Genomic DNA, 14,378 nt, shown 5'->3' with positions numbered 1-14,378 from the left:
GGACTTCGCTTTTCAGATGTCCTTCGGCCAAGAAGGGTAAATTCAACGGGGTCTGAAAGCTCTCCGTCTGCCTGCCGAAATGGTTTCTATTTACGCGCACATCCAGACCTCCAATGAGTTCCTGGCCACCCTCCTTTGTCCGATTGGCCGACTCGGCGAGTAAGATCAATCCGGCGCATGTTCCCCACGTTGGCCGACGGTGGAATCTATTGAAAATTGCATCCAATTGTCAGCCAGCGCGAACATAGTATGAAAAACTGTCAACGTTACTAAAAGAACGAAACGCACTTAACAAAGTCTCTCAGCGGCTCGAGTAATTGCGACCGAGCAGCAACCAGGGAGATGGTAGTGCTCTCCCCGCCGGGAATGATCAAGCCGTCGCATCTTTCGAGTTCCGTCGGGGTGCGAACTTCAATAAAATTCCATTTTTGGAGTTCGTTCGGCGACAGGCTTGCTGCAGCCTTACGTAGGAGTTTCAAATGTTCGTAGAAAGCGCCTTGGAGGGCCAGAACTCCCACAGTAATCGTCATCGCATGAATGAGTGAGTTGGACGAGTCGACATTCTCGAACTCTGACTCCCCGCCGCAAAGAGCTCAGGCTGAGATCGATTATAAAAATCACGTGATATAGAGCAATGTATTAGGCCACTATTATCTCAGCATGCTCAGCCTCTCTTCTCGATATTTTCGGATTAGCGCGACCAACTAAACTCCTTTAGACTTCTGCCAAGTCCTGCTAACTTCTGGACCAATAAGAGACTTCACACGTGCTCGCAACCTAATATCTCGTAGAGAGTCTGAGAAGAAACGGTTCCATCGTGTGTGGAAAATCAACACCGCCCATACAAAATATTCGATTGACTTCGAAATCATACATCTACCCTAAATATCTGCCTGATCATCACCAAACCGATATTTTTCAAATCCTCAGCCATTCTGCTATCATCTCTGCTATTTTACAACTCACTACCCCTTCTCATCATGTCACAATCGTTGACAAAAGACAGCGTGTCTTTTGAATCTCAAGACACCCAATGTCAGACGCGCTCCAGCCAATATCCTTCATCACTCGAAGATGAATCCTCTCTACAACCACTACAGTCTCCCAACAATGTAGATGATGAATATGACACATCAGACAGTGACTTAACAGAGCTTGAATCTATTGATACTCCTTCGGAATTCGAGATCACCGATACTGATACCGATACCCCGCGAGCTTGTTCACGATCAAACCGCCGTGGCCCACAGCACCTGCCTACAATGCCTTATAACCGGCAGAAAAGACGGTCAAAATTATCTCGCGTTGTCAGAACATTACAGCGAAACAGTTGGGGAATGGAGGCCTTTATAGAGGCTTGGATTCAGAGTCCCGATATCTTGACTCATCGACGATACAGTACTCCTACGAAGCGGCGAAATGCACTATATTCAGCACTTTCCAAAGCAGGGGTATTCAATGATAATCAACGTTATACTGTCTTGCTTAAACAGGAGCTGAAATGCCTTATCAATACTCCCTTCTTTGCAAAATTCAATCACGATTCTGATCTGGATACCATTGACTTCCAGGCTACTTTTGAGACCATCCGGACCGACGCGCCAACCTGGTTTGACCTACTTACTCCTGTTCTAAAAAATAAACGCGCCAATCGAAAGAGCTATGAATGGGGCTCAGATGAAACAACAGCTATCAAACGGTTGTTTGTTATTATGAGTATTATATGCCACTCTTATTCCTTGAAAAACTCAAACTTCTTCAGCTCTATTCTCTCTGCATATTTTCATGGCTCGGGAGTAAAACGACGAGTGATAGAAACCATTTCTGGCTTTGGACTCTGTCACAGCTATGTGATGGGGAATAGATTGATGATGGAAATTGCTAAACGAGAGAAGGTATGACTTAATATTCTTAACTTATTAATATTTCTACCTAACATCTCAAACTTCTAGTAATATCTTTCCTGTCAGAATTGTATAGGATTGAAGAATAAGGCTCTTTCCATAGCCAGTTCTGGCAATGAATAAAGTGTCGCTATATCCATATATCATGCGCCGAAGTATACGGACTTGTTCTATGCGTGGCTGAAGAGTACACTCAGGATCTGGACGCGGGCCTTGAAGTATTCGTTGAAGACAATACTGAATAACATCCTGTTGCTTGTCGATACTATCTGGTCCGGCATAGCTCATGACAAGTTGTGGCATATCTTCAATGTTCATTGAAAGTATTTGCTTTAATGATGGCTTTTGAAGCCGCTGTTGTAGCTGACTTGCGCGTTTTCTTCGATCCCCCTTGGCCATATTTGATGCAGTTGATGGGACGTTGTCCGACCCAGCTGTCAAAAAGAAGTGTTATGTGATTGGTTCAGAAGTTGTCGGAAGATCCCAGAAGTTGTCAGGAGTTCAGAGATGTTGTCAGAAGTTGATGTGCCGCGTGAGGTTGCCAAGAGTTCAGAAGTTGTCAGAAGTTGCCAGAAGTTGCCGGAAGTCGCTGGAAAATACACTCGGTGCTTTGACTAGAGTCTCTGATGGCTGGATAGATGTTTTGATGGCAAGATCAAGGCGTTGGATGACTAGACATGATCATGGTTGAAAAATTAGCAAATCGTTCCCGTGTTCAAAATCATAGTAGCAGTTTTCGACGCGACACTTCATACTCAGAATATATGTATTTTCAGATAAAAATTACATCAATCGACAGGAAATTGAAAAATTAACCCTCCAAGGTGGTAGAGAAATGATCTATGAGTGATGTTGCACAGTGATTCTATCTCAAACATTATGGTTGGAGCAATTCGTTCCCGTGTTGCTAACAAACAGGAACCGTTTTTTCTCAGACGCTCCGCGAAGAGTTTGCTGGGGATGTCCCATTTAGGTTTAGTGTAAGCCCCGTGACAGTTGATTGGCTCAGATGTTAGCAGGACTTGGCAGAAAGTAGCAGTAGTTCGGATTGGGTTAGCTCGGAGTGGAGTGGCTGAGTTTACTGAGATAAGGCCACTAGGGCAAAAGAGCTCAATCACCACCAGCGCCGTGGTGGTATAGAGGGTACGAATCACCCAATCCAATCCCCCCAACACAATGTACTTGTACCAAGGTAGTGGACCAGAATCTCCAACAAGCAACCGTACTGTACTTGTCAGCGTCACCTTGCAACGAAGATGGTTGCCCCGCGAAGGAATCTTCTGGACTTCCCTCTCCCTGGCAATTGGCTCACTTCCTATCCCTATCTGTGTCCCAGAATCCACCGGACAGCCAAACTATAGTTGATCGATTACTAATATCTAATTCTCCTGCGACTTTGCGTGCAGGTCAAATTCAAGTTGATATTGGGAGAGGTGCATTTACCATGATCAACAACCATCAGCCAGATCTTACATTATCCGATGTGGCAGCGCACCGAATTCCTCACCAGATCTTCAGCCAGGCAGCTTCCCAAGATGTCCATACCCAGGCTGATATTTTGCATTCGGTGGCAGACTCTTTTTCTTCAACTTCTTCTTGTAAAGCCTGTCAGTTTCATCTGAACCAGGGAAAGGAAGCTGTCTATGGAGACGGGTAAGTAGTAGCAGTCCAAGGTTTTCAACAACTTCAGCTTCCACATCCATTCTTCTTTGATGTATGTATCATTGTGATCAATAACTACAAAATCAAAGATCAACTCAGATAACTCTCCTCTTGATATCCAGGACCAAATGAGGGTATTCTTTGGGCAAAATTTATTATGTTCAATCAAACCTGAATGGATTTGCTTAATGCAAATTTTCAGCATACATTCGGCTGTATTATGCAACACAGTTTCATTGCCACAGGCTTCAGCGGGTATGGAATCAGAATGGCACAAAGAAAATCTTGAGTCATACTGGAAGGGATCTAGATGAGGAGTGCAATTGGCTGGTGGGATGATGTCTAGCATAAGGACATAGAAATTGAGCATAAACGCCAGGATCAGCATCTATTTTGGACTATCTAACCAAATCTCGAATGCCGTTGGGGGATGTGCGCATGTTCAATTACACATCACCTTCGCGCCCGGTGGCCGAAGAGTTGATATATGAAATATGGGGCATGATTCTATCTTCTCATGATTGATATCGAGTTTGAAGCTCTCATTGAATCCTGCCTCGTCACGGGAGGTTTGTTGTCGTTCTTTTTGATGTCTGGTATGGAGACTGCAACACCGTTCCGGTGAGCTGTATGTAAACCGATAATATTTGTTTTGGTGCAGTTCATGGGCTCTATGGAGCTGGGATGGTAGAGCTGGAGGGTTAAAAGTTGGTTTCGTTGATCTCTAGGCTGGTGTGGCACATCACTGTTTTAAATTTCTACCGCATATTTCGAACAACTTTGACCAAGTTAGTAGCTAGATATAGTTACTTCTAATCACGGAAGATTGGTGGTTGGTTAGTCTTGTTGCCGCTAACCTGGATCGCGAGCTCCCCTCAAGTTTAACTAACTATTCAACTAAGTTGACCGTCCCGCGGTTAGTTGCAACATCGAACTTTCATCCATCACACAACCACGCAACTACAACGCTTTCTATGAAATTAATGATACCCTTTTTTTGGCATAGTTTCTGCTTGTATTGCGAAATTGGTTTTTCTACTATCCACGAAATAATCCTACTTTGATACTTCCATTGCCGCATTGCAGATTTAACTGGCGCGGGGTGGTTAATATCCGTATACAAAACACCATTGCATACACTTATTATATGAGATCATCATATAATTATATTCATATTGCTTTCTCTTCGCAGGCATGGCTTTACTGCCATTCCCATCTTCTTCTCCCCCAACCCTAACAAGATGGTACATTGACACCAGGCCTCTAACGGCCACAACCCAATCACTTCCCCTCCTCTCCACCCTCCAAGAATCTGATCAAACAACCATAAAAGCTTTCTACAACCTTTCAGACCGCCACATGTCTCTGGCATCCTATCTATTGAAATACCTCTTCATTCACCGCACATGTCGAGTCCCCTGGAACCAAATCGTCATCAGCCGTACTCCAGCCCCGCATAAAAGACCCTGCTATATCCCCCCCCAGCCGCCGCAGCCATCTCCACCTGCGGATGGTAGTCAAAACCAGAAGCCCCTGATTCCAGTCCCGAATATCGAATTCAACGTCAGCCACCAAGCCTCCCTCATCTCATTGGCGAGATGCATTAGCCCTTCACCACGAAGCTTGGAGGAGACGCCCTCCCCTCAACCCCTCTCCACCCCGAGCGCAAATAACAACCACAATGGTAATAATAACCACGTTCCCAGCCCCCCTCAAATAGGCATAGACATAACCTGCACCGACGACCCATCCCGCTGCCACCGCCACCCGCCACGGACAGAAACCGAACTGTACGACTTCATCGACATCTTCGCCGAAGTCTTCTCCGCAAACGAACTAGCTGCCATGAAGGCATACCCGAGGAGCAGCAGCGGCGGCGGCGGCGGCGGCGGCGGCGGCGGCACCATGAACTTGCAGGAATCCATAACGCACCGCATCCGCCTCTTCTACACCTACTGGGCCCTGAAGGAGGCGTATATTAAAATGACGGGCGAGGCGCTGCTGGCGCCCTGGCTGCGCGATCTGGAGTTTGCAAATGTTGTTGTTCCGGCGCCGCCGCTCTCATGTCCATGTCCATCTCCATCTCCATCTCCATATCCGTCTGCGTCTGCGTCTGCGTCTGCGTCCTCGCTGTGGGGGGTGCCGGAGACGGGGGTTAGGGCTGTGCTCTATGGGTGTGAAGTGCCCGAGGTGCGTTTGGAAGTTGTAGCGTTTGGGAACGACTATATCTTTGCGACAGCGGGTAGGGGGGGTGGGTTTGGGAATTCTATGGGACCGCATGAGGAGGCGGCGCGGTGGGATGAGTTTCGCTTGGTGGATATTGAGAGGGATGTTAAGCCCTGTGCGAGTGGAAAATGTGGATGTTTGCACTAAAAGGGGAGAGGAGGGGGGTGGGGCGGGGAAGGGCGCCGAATTGTATCTTGTTTGGGGGTTGGGTCTGCATTTATGTCTGGGTTTAAGGGTTTTCACTGGGTACAATCTGCTTTACGACCATTTATGAAAATTTGGTCTGTAGTTTTGAAAGGGGACCTATATTTATTACATATAATATTTTGGGGCGATAGGATTATTGTCGTTGTCTTATATGTTTGTTGATCTACCGATCGTAAATCTCAGTCAAATTATATAGATCTATCTATCTATCTATATCCTATCTTTAGACCCGTCATTTCTTTCCCCAAATTGGAGGTAAGAAAAAAGTCTATATATTTACATTGTCCTATCTATCGGTCTATCGTCGTATTGAAGTACCCACATACATACAGACGTCAGCTTTAGACTGGCGGTAGAAAAATGACCACTCAAAGGGGTGGGAAGAGATAAAAGAAACAGCGAGAAAAAAAAAAATCAAAATCGAATAAAAAGACAAGGAGATAAATAGCAACGGGAAAAAACTCCTAGACGCGCTGGAAATGCTCAATGTATAGATACACAGGAAGCGTTTATAGAAAATGCCGACGGCCGCTTCAAGACGAAAAGGAGGAGGCAAGTCGAAGGGGTGAAGTGGGTTTTTTGGGCAAAAACCGCTTCGCCAACCAGTTTCGCGGTGTTCCCAAATTTGGCGTCTCCTACTTATTAGTACAGCGGAGATAGACAAGCAACGAAATGGAAATGGATACGGAAAAATAGAACTCAGGAATAAGGGGCTAAGTGTTCAAGCTCAAGCACACACGTTAATCGGAGGTCTGGTATTGGAATAGGAGCAAACCTTGTACATGTGGCAAGTAAAACACGATGGTAAGAAGGAGGAAGAAAGAAGAAAAGGTCTGTATGTTGTATGAGAGGGGAAGGACACGGATGGGATGGGCATCCCTTCTGGTGCCCAGGTCGGTACGTGTTTCGTTGCTTGGATAGCAGTTGCGTTCAGCGTATCTCTCATGTAGAGAGATATGACGGGCGTTACAGTGCTGGGAATAAAGTCGTTAATTCCCGACACGTCATAAATCCCGTTCCAGTAGTTATATACATTTTATGTACGTCTGTGCGTGAGGGTCCGTTTTATACGTGTCGTAAATGAAAATTAGGAAAAGTGAAAACAGAAAGAAAAAAGGCGATTATGGTTTCCATCGTGCAATATCTCGGTATTTCGGGAAAGCCCATCTCATGTCAATAAATGTGAGTGAGGGAGATGGCGTTGTATTTGTTTCCGCTGGGGGAATATCGAGACCACGCGGTGTAGTACTCCATATAAAACGGACCTAGGAGACAGGGAAAAAAGGGGGTGACGCATTGTGTATCTTCTCTGCGGCTCCTCTCTATTTTACTGCATTCGGGCTGCTTTAAATCTCAATGGCAGTAGAGGAGGCGTGGGAAGCCATTGCGACAGGGCTCCTAGATGACGATTTGTCCATATTTCCGGTGTCTCTCGTCTTGTACATCTCCTGGAGAACTTCCAGCATCGACTCCCGTGCCTTCTTGGTCAGTTCATCAACATCACTGGATTGGAGATTCTTGGTGCTGAGCGGTGGGAGTACTAAGTGCGCGTTAGCCAAATTGCTCCACCGACAAGGTGTGCAGACCATTATGGATATAAATGCGTTGGGTGCTCCCTATCCCGCCGGGCTTGTCGCAAGCAAACGATAACAGGGAGAAAAAAAGAACATGCACACACACGCACACAGACACACACACACCTTTAACCCGAATCGTCCCAGCCTCGAAGCGCAACTTCTTTGCATCCAACAAGTGCGCATAATTCTCCGCCACAATAGGAACAATATCCACACCAGCCTTAATCGCCAAATGGAACGCCCCTTTCTTAAACGGCAACAACACCGGGTCTGCAGAGTAACTCCTCGTCCCCTCCGGGAAAATAAACACGCTCTGCTTCTCCCTCCGCATCTGGTCCGCTGCACCATCAAACGCCTTCAGGGCCGTCTCCCGGTTCGCCCGGTCAATAAACACGGTGCCAGACAGGGTCATGAACCACCCAAGCACCGGCACGCGTGACAGCGACTTCTTGGCCGTCACGCTGCAGTAGGGTGGGAAGATCGCGCCAAGCAACAACACATCTAGCTCCGTCTGGTGGTTTGAGATGAAGACGGCTGGGCGTGTGCTGAGGTGTTCGGCGCCAGAGACGACCTCAAAGCGCGACCCGGTACACAGTCGCATGGCCCATTTGAAGCTGCACGCGACGGTCCACTGCGACAGGCCGCCGTAGCCGAATAGGCGCAAGACGATGGAGGCGACAACGCCGTAGGAGGCGCAGACGACGAGACAGCCATAGGCGGCCAGACAGCGGGCAAAGAAGCCGGCACGCGGGAATTTCAAAGAGAGGCCGAAGAGGGAGACGGTCAGGGCGAGGTAGGAGGTGAGGCTCGTTACGAGGTAGGAGAGGATGGCCATGGTTGGTTTTTGTGGGCGAGTTCCTTTCCAAGTTCTCTTTCCCTTTCGTTTTGCTCTCCTTTCTCTGTCCCTCTCTTTCTCTCTTCCTCTTTAGATTTTCCTTTTGTGTGTGGGATTTTGAGATTGTTCTCTCCCCCCTGTTTTTCTTATCTCTGTTTTTATTTGTGTTGTGGAGAGGGGAGGAAGTGGCGTGGGAATGATGTTGGTTCCAGGGTTGACCCGGTCGGTTGTTGGGTATTAATTTTCGGCGTCAAGAGCGTTTGTTGGGGACCGGCCTGAAGGTGTTTTGACGAGCGGAGCCTCGACATCCGGACAAAACACCGGGCAGACCATATAAATAGATGTATAAAGATAAAATAGAGTGGCCAAGGATTATGGAAATAGCATCCAAGTCGTGAACTCCCTCAGAGCAGTTAAAAAAAAAAGGAAAAGAAAAGAAAAGAAATTATCAGATTCCCCTGCATTATTCACATGCAAATATAATAAATATTTTTGCTTTACGGCTTTCCACCGTACTAACACCCTAATCTTAGCAGGATGCAATAGCTTCATATGTCGGGTGGCCAGATCTCTGCTGACTCTCTGGTAATCTCTCTCTACCTCTCTCTCTATTGTCTATCTGGATGGAAGGGTCCCCACCTGCTCGCTTCTACAGAGGTCTTACGCTGCCTGCCTGCTCATAGGCGGCTCTATAGGATAATAGGAGGGGGAAAGGCCGTAGTAATAACAAAATGCTACTAAGAATAAATCCCGTCTCTACGGGTAATGAGTTTGATTGTATATTCAAAGGGTTGCTCTTACAGCTGTAAAGCCGGGCCAGACATAGGGTTGAGTCGACACTTCCCAAATCCACCACTTGGATATATATCTTCAGGGCTCAGGGTTCAGCATATTTCCCCACTACCACTCCAATCAGTCCCACCCTTGTCACAGTTCCTCAGTCGAGAGAAATGTGTACATCTGCGCAAGTTGTTATCCAGAATTAAATAAAGGAAAGAAGTGTGGCGAAAGTAAGAAACGGCGAAATAAAACAAGAAAAAAAAAGGAGGCGCGAAAAGAAGATGAAGAAATTGTCTAAACAGATCGCATATCCAGAAACGCCTGTTTCTCATGCTCATGCTCCATGTTCATGCTCGTGCATGCCGTGCCATTTTTGAAAAAAATGAAAGAAAAACGAAAATTCCAAACACCAAACCGAATGCCCAGAACCAGAACGGGGGGGTAAAAACGCCCAAATCAAATCAAATCAAAAACCACATCTAGAACGAACTCTCGTTCAGCTAAAATGACAAGACAGTAATTGGAGACACACGTGAGGTGACGGTAGAGCGGGGAGAATGATAAGAGGTAGGAGGAAGAGCAACAAGGCTGGGGTGTGAGCGGATCCATAGAATGGAATGAGAGGGAGATGTCTATAATGGGGAATTCAGGAAACAAGATACACAGCAGCAAAACTGCGCTTTCATCATCCCATATCTTCATCATCGTCTTCGGGATTCTCCAACGATTCCATCGCATCCTTGATAAACTGAGCAGCCTATATTTCGAAATTTTTTGTTAGCGTATACCCCGACTAGTTAGGCGAGTGGGGCTTAGAAGAAAAGAGAAGTAGAAACATACCTTTGGATCCAAATTTAAGGCCGTTGTGAAATGCTTGATCGCATTGGCCTTGTCATGGAGCATTTTATACAACTTCCCCAGCAGGTAATGTACATTCGGTTCATCAGGTGCAAGATCCTTCAGAATCTTGAGTTCCACATGTGCAAGTTTGAGCTCATTAAGCTTCATTAAAACCCGCGCCTTGCGCAGTCGAGCAAGAACTGACTGGGGCGCAAGTGTACAGGCTCGCCCGTACTGAAGCAATGCCGCCTTTTGATTGCCCATCCTCTCCAGCACCAGACCAATACACCACACCAACACCGCGTTGGTCGGGTTGATATTGGACGCCGTTCGATAGTGCTGTTCCGCAACTTATATTTAACCCATTTTCTCATATACTTTGCCAATACCGAACCTAGCATTATAATGTCTGCTGTCAGCGCTGATTCCATGTCTTTATGCATCCAACGCCTTATCATATTCTTCATTCGAGACGTGCTCATGGCCTTGCAAGGTGAAGGCGTAGGCAAAAGTGTGATCCAATTGCGTTGCCCGTTTGAAGCACTTGAGCGCCTGGTCATGGTCAGATTGCAAAGAGAAGGAGTTACCTATGGCACACCAGGCTTGCGGCGAGAGTCGGTCTATCTCCATCAGTTCGTGTGCCAGGTATGCCAATTCTACTTCATTTTTCAAATGCCATAGAACTGTAGAATAAACTTCCATATCCTCCAACCTCGACGGTGCGATAGTTTTAACACGAATGAAATATTTTTCAGCTTCTGCATATAAACCTTGCTCGTAATTCGCTCGACCAATCTGTGACAGAACCCAAGGTGTTTCCCGCTGGCTTTGCGGGAGTGTGTTGAATATTTGTATTGCCTCTTGGCACTTATATGTTGTAAGCGCTGCGTGACCTTCCGCAAGTTTTGCAAAAAGATCCAAGACCCAGTTAAGCGCTTCGATGTCCTTGGATTTGTCCAGCACGGAGTTCTTCGATTGTCCACCGACCACACCATTCGGAACCGCAGAAACGGGAACTCCTCGACTCTCTTTACTGTCGATGTCCATTCCATCTGGAGCTGCCTTTCGATTACCGCTCACCACTCGGCCCATCGTCGAGGTCGACCCAGAAGCGCTTCGAGATTTCGCACCTGTAGACTTCACCTTTTTGATCTCTCGACCCTCCCGCGCTCCGAACGCCGCAGAAGTTGTTGAAAATTTGCTGCTGGTTGGGCGGATTTGGTTAAACAGCCGTACACTTCGTCGCTGTGGAGCTCCTGGCTCAGGGGGTTGTGAGCTTGTTGGGTGGGCAACCTGACCGGATATAGTCCTTTTTCGTTCGCCCCCATATGCAGGCGGGGCAGTTTCCCTAGAGACAATAACGGGGTTCGGATCCTCTGAGTCCACCTTAGTCTTACTTCGGGGTTTGATTGTCGCTTTCATTTTGGGTGGGGGATCGGCACCATAATCCAGACTCAGGGTCTGTATGGTTTTGTTCTTCCTGGCAGGTGCAAGAGGGGGATCCCAAGTCTGTTCACCAGAAGCGACACCACCACCACCGCCTCGAAATTCGTCCGAATCGCTTTGTGCAATGGGAGTTTCCAGACCTTCAGGAGCCGGGGCATTGATCGAAACAACATTGCTGCCATTTAGCTTTTCCCAAAGCGCGGAGGAGCCATTCGCGGCATCAGTACGGGCATTAAACGAAGCGAACGGATCCAAGTTATGGTTAATATTTGGCTGAACCTGCAAGGGGCCGTTTGTTTGTGCAACTTTCTCGAAAACTGGAAGACTTTCGCCCGCAGGCGAGGACGGAAGCATTGCCAACATTTCTGGAGATATCTTATAGATGTTGGGGATCCGTATATTGGCACCTTTTCCATTTGGTATACTGTTAGCAGTTGTCACCACACCAAACCATCGAAGAGCTCTTGCTATTTTGTTTATTGTTTACCTGTTTGGCAGAGACCGAGAAATGCATCCCAAAGGAAAGGGTTTAGTTTCAAAGCCTCAACGTAGCAATCGACCGCCTTATGCGGATCCTGGTGGGCGTGCCACAGCTTTCCTTGTAGGCAAAGACATGCCGCAGCATCAGGGAGATGCTGTCGTCTTGTTTCGCTATGTTTATCTACATTTGGGAAGTTGTCAGCTTTACTCCCCACATAGTCCCATTGCGCAGTCCTCGCATATACATATCTATAACTGAGGCAATTTTTTTTTTTTTAAAAAGGACCTGTTACTTACTCCAAGTATTCTTGGAAGCCCACAGACCCCTACTCCGCTCCAATGCAGTAATCCCTTCAATGTACTTGCCCAAGTCCAGGCATGCTTGAGCATAGACGTACGAACACCCAGAATGCGTCCCTCTGGACCCAGAATTCCTGCTGTATTCCCAAGCAGCCTTCGGCTGGCCGCTCTGGAGGTGGCAAAGGGCGAGGAGGAAAGAGGCCTCAGAAGACCGGGGCTCAAAAGCATGGAGACGGCCGGCAAGGAAGAGGGCGTTGCGGATGAGGTTATTATCGAGATGATAGTATATCAATTGCCTCAACTGGCTAGAGATGTGGGGAGCAGAGGGCGCCATGGCATAGGCTGAGGATTTTATATTACTATTTTGTTGTTTGCTTTGTATGCGTTTCGAGGTTGAAGTGGGTTCCTAGGGCAGGACGAGCAGAGGTAGCGGATGGCGTATTCTCTCCCGGGAGTAATTCATGCAGGTATGGAGGAGGGGTGTGGGGGTATGTGGTTATTGAGGTAGATGAGAGTATGTATTATTCGTGTAGGTGTTGGAGGTGGAGGTGGAGGTGGAGGTGGAGATTTTTGGTATGTTTGCCCAAACGGGAAACCGGGGAAGTTGCGAGACAGGACACCACGCGCCTTTTCATGTAAAGGTTGAAGGACAGTTCACTGTGGGGATGACAAAGGGCATCTTCCCCCGCAAATTCAATCGAGACTGGATCCTAGGGGATTTCGAGGCGGCGAGCAGGAGGAGGAGCAGTTTTCCTGTTCTCAAACACCAAATCAGGCTTAACGAGACAACAACAGCAAGTACCAGTTTCTATGGGCAGCGGTCTAGGCTGGCATATTGCGTTGGGTCAAGAGGATCCCAAGATGGCCATAAGGATGCAACTGAAGCGTCCACAGAGAGATGCGGGCGGGAGGTTAGCTGAGACGGGATATAGACAGCGACCGCAGGAGTTAATCGATCGATGGATTGGGATGTTTTGGAGGTCACTGGACAAACCCTGTGGCTGGTGGCAGCTGGGCGGTGGCGGGCGGTGGACGAGTACCTGTGGTTGGGTGGTGGAAGGCTGGGCTGCCAGGTACCAGTCCATAGACTCCGTATCGCGTTGCCATGTCAATAAAAGCCTGCATACGCTGGTGGAGTTTACACCATAGGAATCATGTATCACATTATTTTATTCTACTGATTAAATCAAGATCCATGGACCTATAATAGGCGTAGTTGCTGGACTCTGGATTGTCCCCGGAGTTTTCCACTCCTCACAAACAAAACACGTCCACAACACCTCTACACACAATCTATAATATATAGCCCAATCGCGGGCAGTAACACCAATAAAATGGCACAGGTAATACCTTCTCCCCCCTCCAATTCTCCCAATCCAATTAGTACTAATCAAAACCCTCACACCCAGAAAGCCGCCAAAACTCTCGCAACCCGCAACACCAGCCTCCTCAACCGCACGCACCTAACGACCCTATCCCTCCACCTCATCTACTTGCTCCTCCACTTCCTCTTCAACCGCCCCCGCTCCCTAACCCTCTACCTCATTTTCACAACTCCAACCCTCGCCATAGAATTCTACCTCGAGCGCCTGGGTCGCCCGCGCTATAAAACTCCTGGTGCTGGGGCCGGCGGCGGATCCACCCTTCGCTCTGCTGGTGAAAACCTAGACGCACCTGGTCTCACAGAGTATTTTTGGGATGTAATGTATTGGACGTGGGGGTGTATGGGGGCTGTTTGTGTCTTTGGTGACCGCGCGTGGTGGTTGTGGGTGATTGTACCGTTGTACTCGGCGTGGTTGCTCTATTCGACATTTGCTGGGTTTAAAGGGGGTATGGCGGGCATGGCGGGGTTGGGGGAGGGTGCTACGGGTGGCGAGGGCACGGAGAGCAAGAGACAGAAGAAGATGGAGAAGAGGGGAGGGGCGCAAAGGGTTAGGTATCGGTGATGGCTTTTTGGACGGGGTGTTTGGTCCCTTACGACATATGCGGCTACGGGTCGCGGATTTTGCCCGCTTTTTTCGCTTTTCTTTATTTTAGATTGCCCAAAACCGAAAAGCGCGGCCGCTGTGTTATTGTATACTCATGTATATTGCTGGTGTTTTCATTTCCAGGAGGAACTTT

At 47.8% G+C, this 14,378-nt stretch overlaps 6 protein-coding genes across 6 annotated transcripts; 2 read left to right on the top strand and 4 right to left on the bottom strand.

Annotated features, from left to right (window-relative positions):
• Positions 1–12: 12 nt before the first annotated feature.
• On the bottom strand, positions 13–530 carry HCAG_07340 (predicted protein; the record flags this gene model as incomplete). The annotated part of the gene is made up of 3 exons (XM_001537868.1): positions 13–21; positions 95–206; positions 289–530. The coding sequence occupies 3 exons, from the start codon at positions 528–530 to the stop codon at positions 13–15; spliced, it is 363 nt and encodes a 120-aa protein (XP_001537918.1).
• Positions 531–4,083: 3,553 nt separating this feature from the next.
• Positions 4,084–6,659, top strand: HCAG_07339 (predicted protein; the record flags this gene model as incomplete). Its single annotated transcript, XM_001537867.1, has 5 exons — positions 4,084–4,187; positions 4,295–4,354; positions 4,826–5,756; positions 6,196–6,254; positions 6,515–6,659. 5 exons carry the CDS (start codon positions 4,084–4,086, stop codon positions 6,657–6,659), a joined length of 1,299 nt encoding a protein of 432 aa, XP_001537917.1.
• A 686-nt stretch (positions 6,660–7,345) lies between these two features.
• HCAG_07338 (hypothetical protein) lies at positions 7,346–8,411 on the bottom strand (the record flags this gene model as incomplete). The annotated part of the gene is made up of 2 exons (XM_001537866.1): positions 7,346–7,539; positions 7,700–8,411. The coding sequence occupies 2 exons, from the start codon at positions 8,409–8,411 to the stop codon at positions 7,346–7,348; spliced, it is 906 nt and encodes a 301-aa protein (XP_001537916.1).
• A 1,465-nt stretch (positions 8,412–9,876) lies between these two features.
• On the bottom strand, positions 9,877–10,295 carry HCAG_07337 (hypothetical protein; the record flags this gene model as incomplete). The annotated part of the gene is made up of 2 exons (XM_001537865.1): positions 9,877–9,948; positions 10,032–10,295. 2 exons carry the CDS (start codon positions 10,293–10,295, stop codon positions 9,877–9,879), a joined length of 336 nt encoding a protein of 111 aa, XP_001537915.1.
• Positions 10,296–10,466: 171 nt separating this feature from the next.
• HCAG_07336 (hypothetical protein) lies at positions 10,467–12,591 on the bottom strand (the record flags this gene model as incomplete). The annotated part of the gene is made up of 3 exons (XM_001537864.1): positions 10,467–11,842; positions 11,965–12,138; positions 12,255–12,591. 3 exons carry the CDS (start codon positions 12,589–12,591, stop codon positions 10,467–10,469), a joined length of 1,887 nt encoding a protein of 628 aa, XP_001537914.1.
• A 476-nt stretch (positions 12,592–13,067) lies between these two features.
• Positions 13,068–14,203, top strand: HCAG_07335 (predicted protein; the record flags this gene model as incomplete). Its single annotated transcript, XM_001537863.1, has 2 exons — positions 13,068–13,388; positions 13,667–14,203. The coding sequence occupies 2 exons, from the start codon at positions 13,068–13,070 to the stop codon at positions 14,201–14,203; spliced, it is 858 nt and encodes a 285-aa protein (XP_001537913.1).
• Positions 14,204–14,378: the final 175 nt, after the last annotated feature.

Source organism: Histoplasma capsulatum, genomic scaffold, assembly GCF_000149585.1.
Source record: "Histoplasma capsulatum NAm1 scaffold_8 genomic scaffold, whole genome shotgun sequence".
Lineage (NCBI taxonomy): Eukaryota > Fungi > Ascomycota > Eurotiomycetes > Onygenales > Ajellomycetaceae > Histoplasma > Histoplasma mississippiense.
This window is presented reverse-complemented; position numbering and strand designations above follow the sequence as displayed.